This window comes from Protopterus annectens, chromosome 13.part0, assembly GCF_019279795.1.
Source record: "Protopterus annectens isolate FY-2018-M chromosome 13.part0, PAN1.0, whole genome shotgun sequence".
NCBI lineage: Eukaryota > Metazoa > Chordata > Ceratodontiformes > Protopteridae > Protopterus > Protopterus annectens.
Genome location: NC_056747.1, coordinates 1,140,167,127 through 1,140,179,449, shown reverse-complemented (window position 1 = coordinate 1,140,179,449; position 12,323 = coordinate 1,140,167,127). Strand labels below are relative to the sequence as shown.

Sequence of the window (12,323 nt, the reverse complement as noted above, 5' to 3'; positions counted from 1 at the left end):
ACACCATCAAAAATGAAAAATCAATTGTCAATAAATTTGACATACAAAAAGAACAATTAGAAACAAATAAATGAATAAAATACTGTTCTTACAAGAATATCATGGTCAGATTAATAAAGCTGGAATCAAATATCGTCCCCACGGCTGTCCCCTCTAAATGGATGCAAAACTGATCAGTAAGTTAAAAAAGAAATCTGCGTCTCAGAGCAAAATCTAACAGCTTAAAAAAATATGTTGATTTTCAGGCAAAAAAATAATTGATAGTTTGCAAACCCAAATAAGGGGAAATGTAGGTAACTGCGACACACTTTTAAGTGTTTCTCCACACCAAGATTGCAGCCTTTTCACCAAAATAAAAGAATTCACAAAGATACAGGGGCAAAACTCTTACCCTGTCCCAGAGCTTTCATTCAATAGCTTTGGGACTTAACATATCTACCCACGAGCTTAATTGAAGAGTTAATCCTTGGGCGTATATATATATATATATATATATATATATATATATATATATATGTGTGTGTGTGTGTGTGTGTGTGTGTGTGTGTGTGTGTGTGTGTGTGTGAGTGTGTATATATATATATATATATATATATATATATATATGTGTGTGTGTGTGTGTGTGTGTGTGTGTATATAATATATATATATATATATATGTGTGTGTGTATATATATATATATATATATATATATATATATATATATAGAGAGAGAGAGAGAGAGAGAGATATATATATAATATAATATACATATATATATATATATGTGTGTGTGAGTATGTATATATATATATATATATATATATATATATATATATATATATATATATATAAATTCATGCATTTTCACCTGTCACATTCAACATCTTCTTCCAAAATAGCCCTTAACTGTAACCGAAAACCTTCTATGCGATTTCCTGACAAAAATGTATAATTATGTCATTAAACATTTTTGATGCACTGAACTTACTCATACCGGCAGAGTCTCCATCTTTTAGTTTACCAAATCATTCCTACTTTTTAATTCCTAAATGGCCAACCAATTTTCTCTAGGAAAAAAAAGATACTTACCTAAACATGATATTTTAAAATAGTGTTACTTATGAAGGGGGAGGGGGCATGAATTGTAATGCCATCCTCAACTCTTGAAAACAACTGCAGTGAATAAATTCCATATAATATCTGTGATTCTATAAAAGTTTGATCAATTATTTCATATAAAGTCAAATTCAGTAGTGGCATACTTTCAAAACCAAACTGAGCATTGAACTGCTACTAATACTTTATAAGTATATTTCGACTGGAAACCACTTCTTAAATACAACCAGTGATACAATTTAAAAAAAATATCTTTACTAATGTAGGATCCATTTTTCACAAATGTAATATACCTTAAATGATTACTTGGTAGTTTAACAGTACCTTCTGCCAGCCTAATGCCTTCTAGCATCATTACAATTTGTGCTGTCATATTCAGCTCAAGTTCTGGAATATCTCTGTGCTGTTTGGCTCTAACATCCTCTCGATGATCACAAATTCTGCTAAGCATTCCTCCCATCTAAATTAGCCTGTCATTCATTTCATCACTGCATACTGACTTGTCTTCCTTTCTCCGCATTTTTATCACTAGATGAACCTTCCCCCAATGTCAATAAAGACAAATACAAGGAAAATTAAGTATTTGCATAAACAAATGTCACTAACTAAAGATTCCATGCCTCTGTGACTGGCTGTCTTCAATGTCTGTCAAGTGCTATCTTTCTCAAGCAAGAAAAATCTTTCCTTTCAAAAAACCGTTGGAAGTCTCTCAGTGATTGTAATTTTCTGTGGCTTAACATCTCTTTCTGCAAGGATTCAAGCCACTAATTTAATAAAATGAAACAATACTGCCAAACATCAGCAGTCAGCAGCTCCTCCAAACAATACTGCCGAACATCAGCAGTGAGCAGCTCCTCCAAACAATACTGCCAAATATCAGCAGTGAGCAGCTCCTCCAAACAATACTGCCGAACATCAGCAGTGAGCAGCTCCTCCAAACAATACTGACGAACATCAGCAGTGAGCAGCTCCTCCAAACAATACTGCCAAATATCAGCAATGAGCAGCTCCTCCAAACAATACTGCCAAACATCAGCAGTGAGCAGTTCCTCCAAACAATACTGACGAACATCAGCAGTGAGCAGCCCCTCCAAACAATACTGCCAAACATCAGCAGTGAGCAGCTCCTCCAAACAATACTGCCAAACATCAGCAGTGAGCAGCTCCTCCAAACAATACTGTCAAACATTAGCAGTGAGCAGCTCCCCCAAACAATACTGCCAAACATCAGCAGTGAGCAGCTCCTCCAAACAATACTGCCAAATATCAGCAGTGAGCAGCTCTTCCAAACAATACTGTCAAACATTAGCAGTGAGCAGCTCCTCCAAACAATACTGTCAAACATTAGCAGTGAGCAGCTCCCCCAAACAATACTGCCGAACATCAGCAGTGAGCAGCTCCTCCAAACAATACTGCCGAACATCAGCAGTGAGCAGCTCCTCCAAACAATACTGCCAAACATCAGCAGTGAGCAGCTCCTCCAAACAATGCTGTCAAACATCAGTGAGCAGCTCCTCCAAACAATACTGCCAAATATCAGCAGTGAGCAGCTCCTCCAAACAATACTGCCAAACATCAGCAATGAGCAGCTCCTCCAAACAATACTGCCAAACATCAGCAGTGAGCAGCTCCTCCAAACAATGCTGTCAAACAGCAGTGAGCAGCTCCTCCAAACAATACTGCCAAACATCAGCAGTGAGCAGCTCCTCCAAACAATACTGTCAAACATCAGCAGTGAGCAGCTCCCCCAAACAATACTGCCAAACATCAGCAGTGAGCAGCTCCTCCAAACAATACTGTCAAACATCAGCAGTGAGCAGCTCCCCCAAACAATACTGCCAAACATCAGCAGTGAGCAGCTCCTCCAAACAATACTGTCAAACATCAGCAGTGAGCAGCTCCCCCAAACAATACTGCCAAACATCAGCAGTGAGCAGCTCCTCCAAACAATATTGCCAAACATCAGCAGTGAGCAGCTCCTCCAAACAATACTGTCAAACATCAGCAGTGAGCAGCTCCCCCAAACAATAGTCAAACATCAGCAGTGAGCAGCTCCTCCAAACAATACTGTCAAACATCAGCAGTGAGCAGCTCCCCCAAACAATACTGCCAAATATCAGCAGTGAGCAGCTCCTCCAAACAATACTGTCAAACATCAGCAGTCAGCAGCTCCCCCAAACAATACTGCCAAACATCAGCAGTGAGCAGCTCCTCCAAACAATACTGCCAAACATCAGCAGTGAGCAGCTCCTCTAAACAATACTGCCGAACATCTGCAGTGAGCAGCTCCCCCAAACAACACTGCCGAACATCTGCAGTGAGCAGCTCCTCCAACGACTTCTGCTATTCCACCAATCCCATGACTGCTACAGACTTATACTGTCCCTCATCAGGCTCTGTAATGACACAAAGCTGTTTACATGTTCCCGAAATATTGACTGTCTGTCTGCCTGTTTGTCATTCCAAAAATATCTGTTGCTTTTTGTCTAGGTTCTTTCTCTCCATCATAGAAAGAGAAAAGTGAAACCTTCAATGCCGTTAAGCCTACAAGAGCTACTGTATAAAGTCTATAGTTAGCAAAGAGCCTGTTTTCCATGAAACAGATTCAGTTCCTGTTGTATCTGTTTATCATATTTCTGCAGCACAGAAGTGTCTGTTTCTGGAATCACAGATGATTGCACTTCAGGGCCAGATCACCAAAATCTGCCTTTTCATATGCAGACATGTTGGCAATATTCTAATTCATCAATTCTCTATTGCAAACAATATTACTACAAAAATAACATTTTTTCTTTTGTATGGAAAATACATAAAGCACTGAAAAAAAAACACAGAAAACTGCTTATGAAGGTTTATAACTTACTTTATTTTGCTGGTGTCAAAACCATTACTGAGGAGTTAGGAGTCACAGTTTTAATACCTGCTTTTACAATCATAAGTAATTAGTTAATTTAAAACACACACATGTAAGTTTAAATTACTGCCTATTTCTGAAACAATTAATAAATAAAATATATAAATAAAAATAGATCTCTTCCCAAGTAACTGGTTTTACCTAACAAAACATACTATAACCACAAATGTATTTTATAAAACTAATATAAAACTCTCTTAAATCAACTCAGTATTATGACCTAATGGCAATATGTGTTACATTTCAAAATATAATATGCTTATTTCTACTGAATGAAGTGCTGTATAGCTGTCATCCCCACTTGGATGGGGAAGTTTCAAACATAATTGCAAATCTTAATCTAATATATGCCAAATGTTGTTCAATAAAATGTTTTGCTATGGTACATTTAGAAAACGTATTCTATTTATCTTTTAATTTTTCCACGGCACTCAGATAAACAGATCTCATGTCTTTTATATACTCCATTTACAGGGGGGAACAGTCAATTTTTACGCAATATACAAAAAGATCCTTTCTGTTATAAAATTTATCAAATTCACCTAACAAACAGAGATTTGCATAGTCAAACTATAAGATGGACATCCAGTGCAGTCTATTGGATTTGCCTGGCATGTCCGTAATTTAATTTATTTCGTAAGTGATTAAGTAGACAGGTCCACTCTGGTCCCCTTTTACCATGACTCATGGAACAAAAGCAGTGGTAAATGTAATATGTAGAAACAATATGGTGCTGTCAATCAGCCTTCTCAATGTGAAACCTGGGGTCCACAGCCCCACAGGTTTATAAATGTTCCAAAATTCTTTACTTCGTTGGTGCTCTCACAACTTTCTCTACAAATGAAATCAAATTAGCAAGCCAACATTTTTTATTTTTGTCTGCACTCTATCTCTTGTGAAGTAGTGACATATTAGCCCCTTTGAACCATATCTATCCCTTGAGAGTCCTCAGGAACATTACCTATTCTCATTCATGAGTTCACTCATTCATTCATTTTTTGATTTTCTGCTTTTCTGCTTAATTTGTTACTGGGTCACAGGGGGAAGGAACTATGACCACACAATGGACATAAGGTACAGAATTCAGTTGCAGACAGATTGCCAGCCTACTGCAAGGCATACGCACACATACTCGCACACAGGATCTACCCCTTTGGCTATCTAGAGGGCTTTGAGATGTGGAAGGAAATGGGACACTTGGAAAAATCCACATGGACAGAAGGAGGAAAAGCTGACTCCAAACAGAAGGCATCCCAGTCAAGAACTGAACTAGAACTCCAAGTCTTGTTAGGCATCAGTGCTAACTGCTACACCATGTTGTACCCTCAGGAGTTGTTAAAGTTATTAGTTTAGGGTTCTACTAGTTATTTCCTCAGTTCTTTAAGTACTCTGGCATAAAGCCCATAAAGCCATCTAGTCTATTTTTGGCATTATTTCCTAAACCAATCTCTTGCAAAATGGCTTGCAATAATTCCATTAGCCACCCAAAGCACTTGATAAAATAAGGAGAGGTGTTAGTTCTGTTTTTACCCCCTCCATCACCTACCCCACATCTATTGTATTAAACTTACTCTCTGTTTTGTCGTTCACTGTTCTCTTAAATAGCTCAAAAAGGTTATGTGCAACTCTTCTTGTCTGAACTGTCTTAACAGTTCTCATTCAGGACTTTCTGACTGCCTTTCCTGCTTCTTGGTCCTTTAATTAGTACTACCACATATTTTTTTAATTCCCTTCTGAGATTCTTTATATTTATTAAATGTTCTATCTTTCCTAACATCTGACACTATTTTGTTTTAGAAATCACATTTTCCCTTCCTTTTTGTCTTCGACTTGACAAACATCCTCCAGTTATATAAACAATGTTTGTGCTATTTAACTAGTAAGTACAGGGTGATTTTTAAGGCTCGTTTCTAGTGATCACTGTTAATCTCTCTCTGGGAATCGCAAGCCTCTCTTGTTATGTTCATTGATTACAATTTTACAATCTTCTGATCTGAAATCAAACAGCATATCTATTATGCATAAGATCAACCCCTCCACAGAAGCCCCTCCTCCCAAAAAGGCTATGTTTTAAGGTTTTGTTTCCCCTTTAAAACAACCCAACAACGAAGTATTAATGTCTCATCTCTGTAGATGGAGAAAGCATTTCATTCCAGAATATGAAAATCTGTTTAATTTTACATACCTTTGTTTTGCTGTTACTTGGATTTCTAATTTCATACTGCAGTATTACCCTGCAGTATCTCTGGTTTGTATTACTAATATTAACACAGAGAAATTAAATAAGAAGATTTAGTATTAATAGTATAAAAACTGTAAAAAGCTAAAAAATAAAGGTAATCTGACACTCATGAATAAAGAAACAGCAATCAAACTGTAAATAAAATAAAACATAAGCTGAGGTGAAGTGTAAATGCTCATATTCACTTTAGGTAAGTGTACAAAAAAAGACAGCAGATTGCACTCCACCAGGGTCTCATGTTTGTTTTTTTAACAGTATTATAAAAGTTAATCACTGTCTACTTCACAAAAAAGTTAAACACTGTTTAGCCTAATGTGGACAGTACTGTGCAAACTATAAACTGTCCAGCAGAGGGACAGTTAAAACAAAAAGTGTTTTCCTAAGACAAAGAGAAGTCCACTGATTCCCGTTATTGTGGCAATGGCAATTATTCTGACCAGTAGGAAATCCAGTGATTCTTCCAACCTGGAATGGAGCTGCAGTACCTGTCGACGTGTATTTTCTAGATCACCAGAGTTGTCAATCACATGATTTGCCAACTTTCTCTTCTCTTCCAGTGGCATCTGGGTGCTCAAACGCTTATCCACCTCTGCTCTAGAAAAATTGTTACGCCTCATGAATCGACTTATCTGTGTTTGAGGATCACTGTAAATGTAAACACAAGCAACAAACAGCTGAGTTAAAATAAGGCAACTCCAACCCCCACGCACGTACGGAACGGTGCACGGCAGGGGGGAGATATATAAAAGATGCACAGAAAGAGTTCTATATGATTGCATAACTATGCGCATTACCAGCGAAAAGCAGAACTTCCTAACGTTAATTTCAGTTTATCATACTACTTTGAAATAAAGAAGGGATGCCATTTTGTAATCACACTCTGCTAGTGGCTTGTTTGCCAAACAAATTAGCTGGGGAAAATGGCAGTGAGTGATAGATGTTAGCTCACCCAACTTGGGGAGAAGGAAGTATTGTATGCTGTTGTGCAACTGCCTTTTGGTGGGGCCCGGTGGTATAGTAGCATGGAGGGGCTGGCAACAAGTACTAGCATGCCAAGCAGTACCCCCCTGTAGCTGGGAAATTTGATATTCATGTGGAAGCAGGAACATTTATTAACCCAGCATTGTAGGCAACCAGTGCTAGAAGGATTCTGAGAGCTGGGAATTAGGACAACACTGAAAAAGTCATCAGTAAAATACCACTGTTAATACCACAGTGGAACCACGCTAGAGTTCCCTTGTTTTAAAAACAATTAAGTCCAATCCCAGGTTGTCCTCCCCCCAGGCAGGCCCATGGATTAGGAACTTCAGTTTAATGGGATAAAAGAGGTTGTACTAAGCAGGCAGACGGTCACAGTGCCACTGGGTGAGCCAAAAAAGGTGCAAAAAATGTAATCAAATTAAAGCATTCCATTGTAAGATTAGTGTGAGGCTAGGTCCAAAAATGTTATGATATTAACAAAAAATTAACATTAGTTGACAAATACAGCATCAGCAATTGCTGCAGCTATTACTAGTTATTTTATGTTTTCGTTTTAATGCATTAATAAAAACTTGCCTGGAAAAGTAATCTTTTGTTACACATATCAAATACACCAGTTTTGCTGCGTCTTTCGGCTTTTCCCAGTTAGGGGTCGCCACAGCAGAACTCCGGTCCGGTAATGATTGGCAGTTGATTTTTACGTACTGGCTTGCCAGGCCTGACGCACAACCTTCAACGAAGGTACGCCCATTCACGCATGTCTCCACGCAGAAGACGCTCTAGCTGAGAATCGAACCGGACAGCGTCTTACTGTGAGGCAACAACTCTACCGCAGCACCACCACTGCGGGTCAAATACACCAATACAACTGTTGATTTTAAATGTTTTTATGTCCTCTGTGCTAAACCTGTAAATTTTATGTTCCAATCCCTTTTGGATATTCAATAATTTTCATACAAACAGTGAGGCATATAATCCATTCCAGAAATACATATTCTGTATTTTTTAGTAACAGTGATTGAAAGTTAACATTAGTATAACACATCTAAAAAAAAAGACTAGGAAGAAGAAAGAAAAGAAAAAAAAATAAATAGATACATCAGAAACTGCTCTTTAGTTTGCATTCTTTGTACTGTTGATTTAGTGCATTAGTGGTCAAAGTGATGAAGGTTCTTGGAAACACTTAAGTCACAAAAGCCACTGCCCTTTCACTAGCATCACTAGTGTATAGTGATAAAGCCCTACTATGACCCAGTTGACCCAAGGTCGGTTAGCGGCTCAGGTGTCTGAGCTGTTGTTGAGGAAGAGGAATGATGATGCAGACACCTTATTTCCTCTTCCTGGGAGGAAGGTGAGACAGCACACCAAAGGTAAAGCATTATACTGTAACCTGGTACTGCTACAATGTACAGGAATGAGAACTTGAGGAATATGTCACCTTGGAAGTGAATGGGAACTTCCCTTGCAATGCCACTGCATGCCTCCTCTTGTGATGTCAGCCCAGCATGCCAGAGGGACGTGGCTACAAGTATGTTAAATAAGTCTCCCTGAACAGCAACAGCTTTAAGGCTCACTCCCCTACCACAGAACTTACCTCACTAGTACAGAAGAACACTGTGAACTCCAAACAAGCAGGGGATAAAAATACAAGTCTTAAGGATTAAAATACATGGTATAAATAGTAGTACCAACCCATGGTAGTAATAATAATAATAATAATAATAATAATAACAATAATAATAATAACAATAATAATAACAATAATAATAATAACAACAACAATAATAATAATAATAATAATAACAATAATAATAATACTAATAATAATAACAATAACAATAATAATAATAATAATAATAATAATAATAACAATAACAATAATAATGACACTGCTATGTTGAACTAAGCAACACAAACCATTCAGTAAGGTGTCACTGAGTTTCATGACAGGCTAGGAATCGTGATGTCAGAATCCCTCCATTAGTATGTTCTTCATGCTGACAGAAAAAGTACAGTTTTATACCTACCATAAATGTAGATGTCCGAACAGGATAGCATCTGCAGTCATAACAAATGGGTTGTCCTGTCGTCAGGCAGCCCCTCGGTCGGCCGGATTCCAAAGTCTGGGTCCGGCTTCGGCTGATGTCGCACTTCACCCGACGTCATCTCTGCTGGTCTTCGGGTATAAAGGCATCAGCCGATGCCATTTTCCTCAGTGTTTCTTGCCCCAGATGCCAGTTGCCCTCTAGGAAAGCTAAATTTTGGATAAATGCCAATGTTTCCAAACTAGTAGAAGGCAAACACAAAAAATAAGCATGTATGTACATATATACAAACAAATACACCATAAGAGACTCCCCCCCAGCTAGCTATTAGGAGGGTAAATACCCTAGGAGTACCACAGAGGGGAAGGAGAGTGGGTAATCCTGACTGCAGATGCTATCCTGTTCGGACATCTACATTTATGGTACGTACAAAACTGTACTATGTCCTTCAAGGATGCATCTGCAGTCATAACAAATGGGTAGAATACCATAGCCAAACTAGGGGAGGAGGAAGAAGAATTATGGTGTAGTTAGGATCCCTTGCAATACAGCAGTGGCAAACCCTGCTCGGGATCTAGAGTATAGAGGTAAATTATAATGCTTGGCAAATGTATGCACGGAGGTCCAAGTAGCCGCCTCAATAATGTCCTTGGTTGCCACTCCTCGTAAGAAAGCTGTGGTAGTGGCTGTAGCCCTTTGTAGAATGAGGTCTTATGTTCTGTGGAACTGGTTTTCCATGGTAGGAGTAACAGAATCTTATGCAATTTCCTATCCATTTGGAGATTGTCTGTTTGGAAATTGCTTTTCCTTCCCTTCCTGTTGCATAGGCTACTAAAAGCTGGTCAGTTTTTCTGTTACTTTTGGTTCTGTCCAGGTAGTAGCGTAACTGTCTATGTACATCCAAGGTATGCAGCAGCCTTTCCCCCGTGTTCTGTGGATTGGGAAAGAAGGTAGGTAGGTGGATTGCCTGGTTTAAAGACACTCTGGATACCACCTTAGGCATAAATGTAGGATTAGTTCTCATGGACACTCTATCTTGATGGAAGATTAGGAAGGGTTGTACTGCCATTAAGGCCTGTAGTTCCGAGACCCTCCTTGCTGAAGTAATTGCCAGTAGGAAAGCAGTTTTCCATGATAGGTGTTGAAGATCTGCTGTTACTGCTGGTTCAAATGGAGGGAGTGTCAATTTTTCTAGCACAAAGTTCAAGTCCCATGCTGGTAATGGTGGTTTCCTAGGAGGTTTTACATTCTTGATCCCTCTGAGGAATTGCCTGAGTAGAGGATGCGAAAAGACAGGTGGATCAAGCTGTATTCTGCGGAAATAGCTGATGCATGTATCTTGATGGAGGAATAGGACAGGCCCGTATGTAGAAGCTCTGCCAAGTACTCCAGGATGTTAGCAATATCTATGTTCGAGACATCTTTTCCTCTTTCAGTACTCCAAATGACAAACCTTTTCCATTTTCCTGCATAGTTCCTTCTTGTTGAAGGTCTGCGGGCTTCAAGGATAATGTCTTTAACCCTTTGGGATAAGTCTGGGTTAGTAGCTGTTATGTGATGTTCCAGGCAGTCAGTTGCAAGGTTTTTAGGTTTGGGTGCATGATGTTGTAGTTGTTCTGAGTTAACATCAAAGGCATCAGAGGTGTTGACCACATTCACCCCTCAGCCATGCTCCTCCGCTTAGGATACCAGTGTTGTCTTGGCCAATTCGGAGCTATCAGAATTAACCATGGACGATCCTCTTTGATTTGCAGTAGTACCTTGTGCATCAAAGGAAGAGGTGGTAATGCATATGCTGTCAGGCCTTTCCAACTGAAGGATAGAGAGTCCACCTTCCATGCTAGTGGGTGGCATGTCCTTGTGCAGAATTTTTTGATCTGGTGATTGAGTGGGGATGCAAATAGGTCTATTTGTGGCATTCCCCATTTCTTTGTGATGGCCTTGAAGATGTCCGGGTGTAGCATCCATTCGTGAGCATCCGAGGTGGTTCTGCTTAACATGTCTGCTAGGGTGTTTTCTTTTCCCGGCACAAATATTGCCTGTAACTGGATGTTGTAGCTCAGAGCCATATTCCAAAGGTCCAGAGTCATTCTGCATAGGGGGTATGAATGAGTGCCTCCCTGTTTGTTGATGTACCACATGACTGTGGTGTTGTCTGTCCTTATCATTAAATGGCCTTCTTTGAGGAATGGTTTGAAATTCTGGATTGCTAGTTTTACTGCCAGCATTTCTTTTTGGTTTATGTGCAGGTGCAGCTGGTCTGGAGTCCACAATCCTTGTATGCACTTGTCCAACATGTGCGCCCCCCAGCCTAGGTCTGAGGCGTCCGTTGTGATGGTTTGGTTTGCTTGAAAGTTGTGGAAGGGCAAGCCTGGGTTTGACTGGCATGCTTGAGCCCACCATAGGAACTCTTGTTTCAGGCATGGGATTAGTGGGATTTCGGTTTCTAAGCTGTGCCTGTGTTGAGACCATAAATTCTTTAGGTACCACTGTAGTTTTCTCATATGCAGTCTGGCATGGGGACCAGGATTATGCATGATGCCATGAAGCCCAAGGCCTGCAGTACCTTTCTTGCTGTTAGTTTGTACTGCTTTGTTAATGCCAAGAAGTAAAGAGGAGTTGTGCTTGTTTTTCTGCAGTTAGGAATGCCATTTGTTTTACTGTGTCCAATTCCGCACCCAAGAATGTTCTTGTCTGGGATGGTATCAGTCTTGACTTTTTAAATTGACTGTGTATCCCAGGGCTTGTAGTAAGCAAATGACTCTTTGTAAATCTGTTGTCAGCTTGCTTTTGTTGTCCGCTTGTAACAGGCAGTCGCCCAGGTATGGATAAATTTGGATTCCTGTAGCCTGCAATGAGCGATTACTGATGCCAGGCATTTTGTGAATACTCTGGGCAGTAGATAAGCCAAAGGGCAATGCTGAGAATTGATAATGCTCTGATCCTGCAAGAAATCTGAGGTATCTTCTGCAATTTGGTCGTATGGGGACGTTCAGGTATGCCTCCTTGAGATCTAGAGTTACCAGCCAACACTCCTTGCCC

At 39.5% G+C, this 12,323-nt stretch overlaps 1 protein-coding gene across 3 annotated transcripts in view; it reads right to left on the bottom strand.

The window, feature by feature from the left end:
- Window positions 1–3,944: 3,944 nt before the first annotated feature.
- The window catches only part of DCAKD (dephospho-CoA kinase domain containing), a 474,430-nt gene continuing 466,051 nt past the window's right edge, over window positions 3,945–12,323 (bottom strand). For all 3 annotated transcript variants that reach the window (XM_044055123.1, XM_044055124.1, XM_044055121.1), the window contains one exon: window positions 3,945–6,900. In XM_044055123.1, coding sequence (XP_043911058.1) covers window positions 6,615–6,900 — 286 coding nt within the window. In that variant the 3' untranslated portion in view covers window positions 3,945–6,614. The remainder of the gene's footprint in view (window positions 6,901–12,323) is intronic.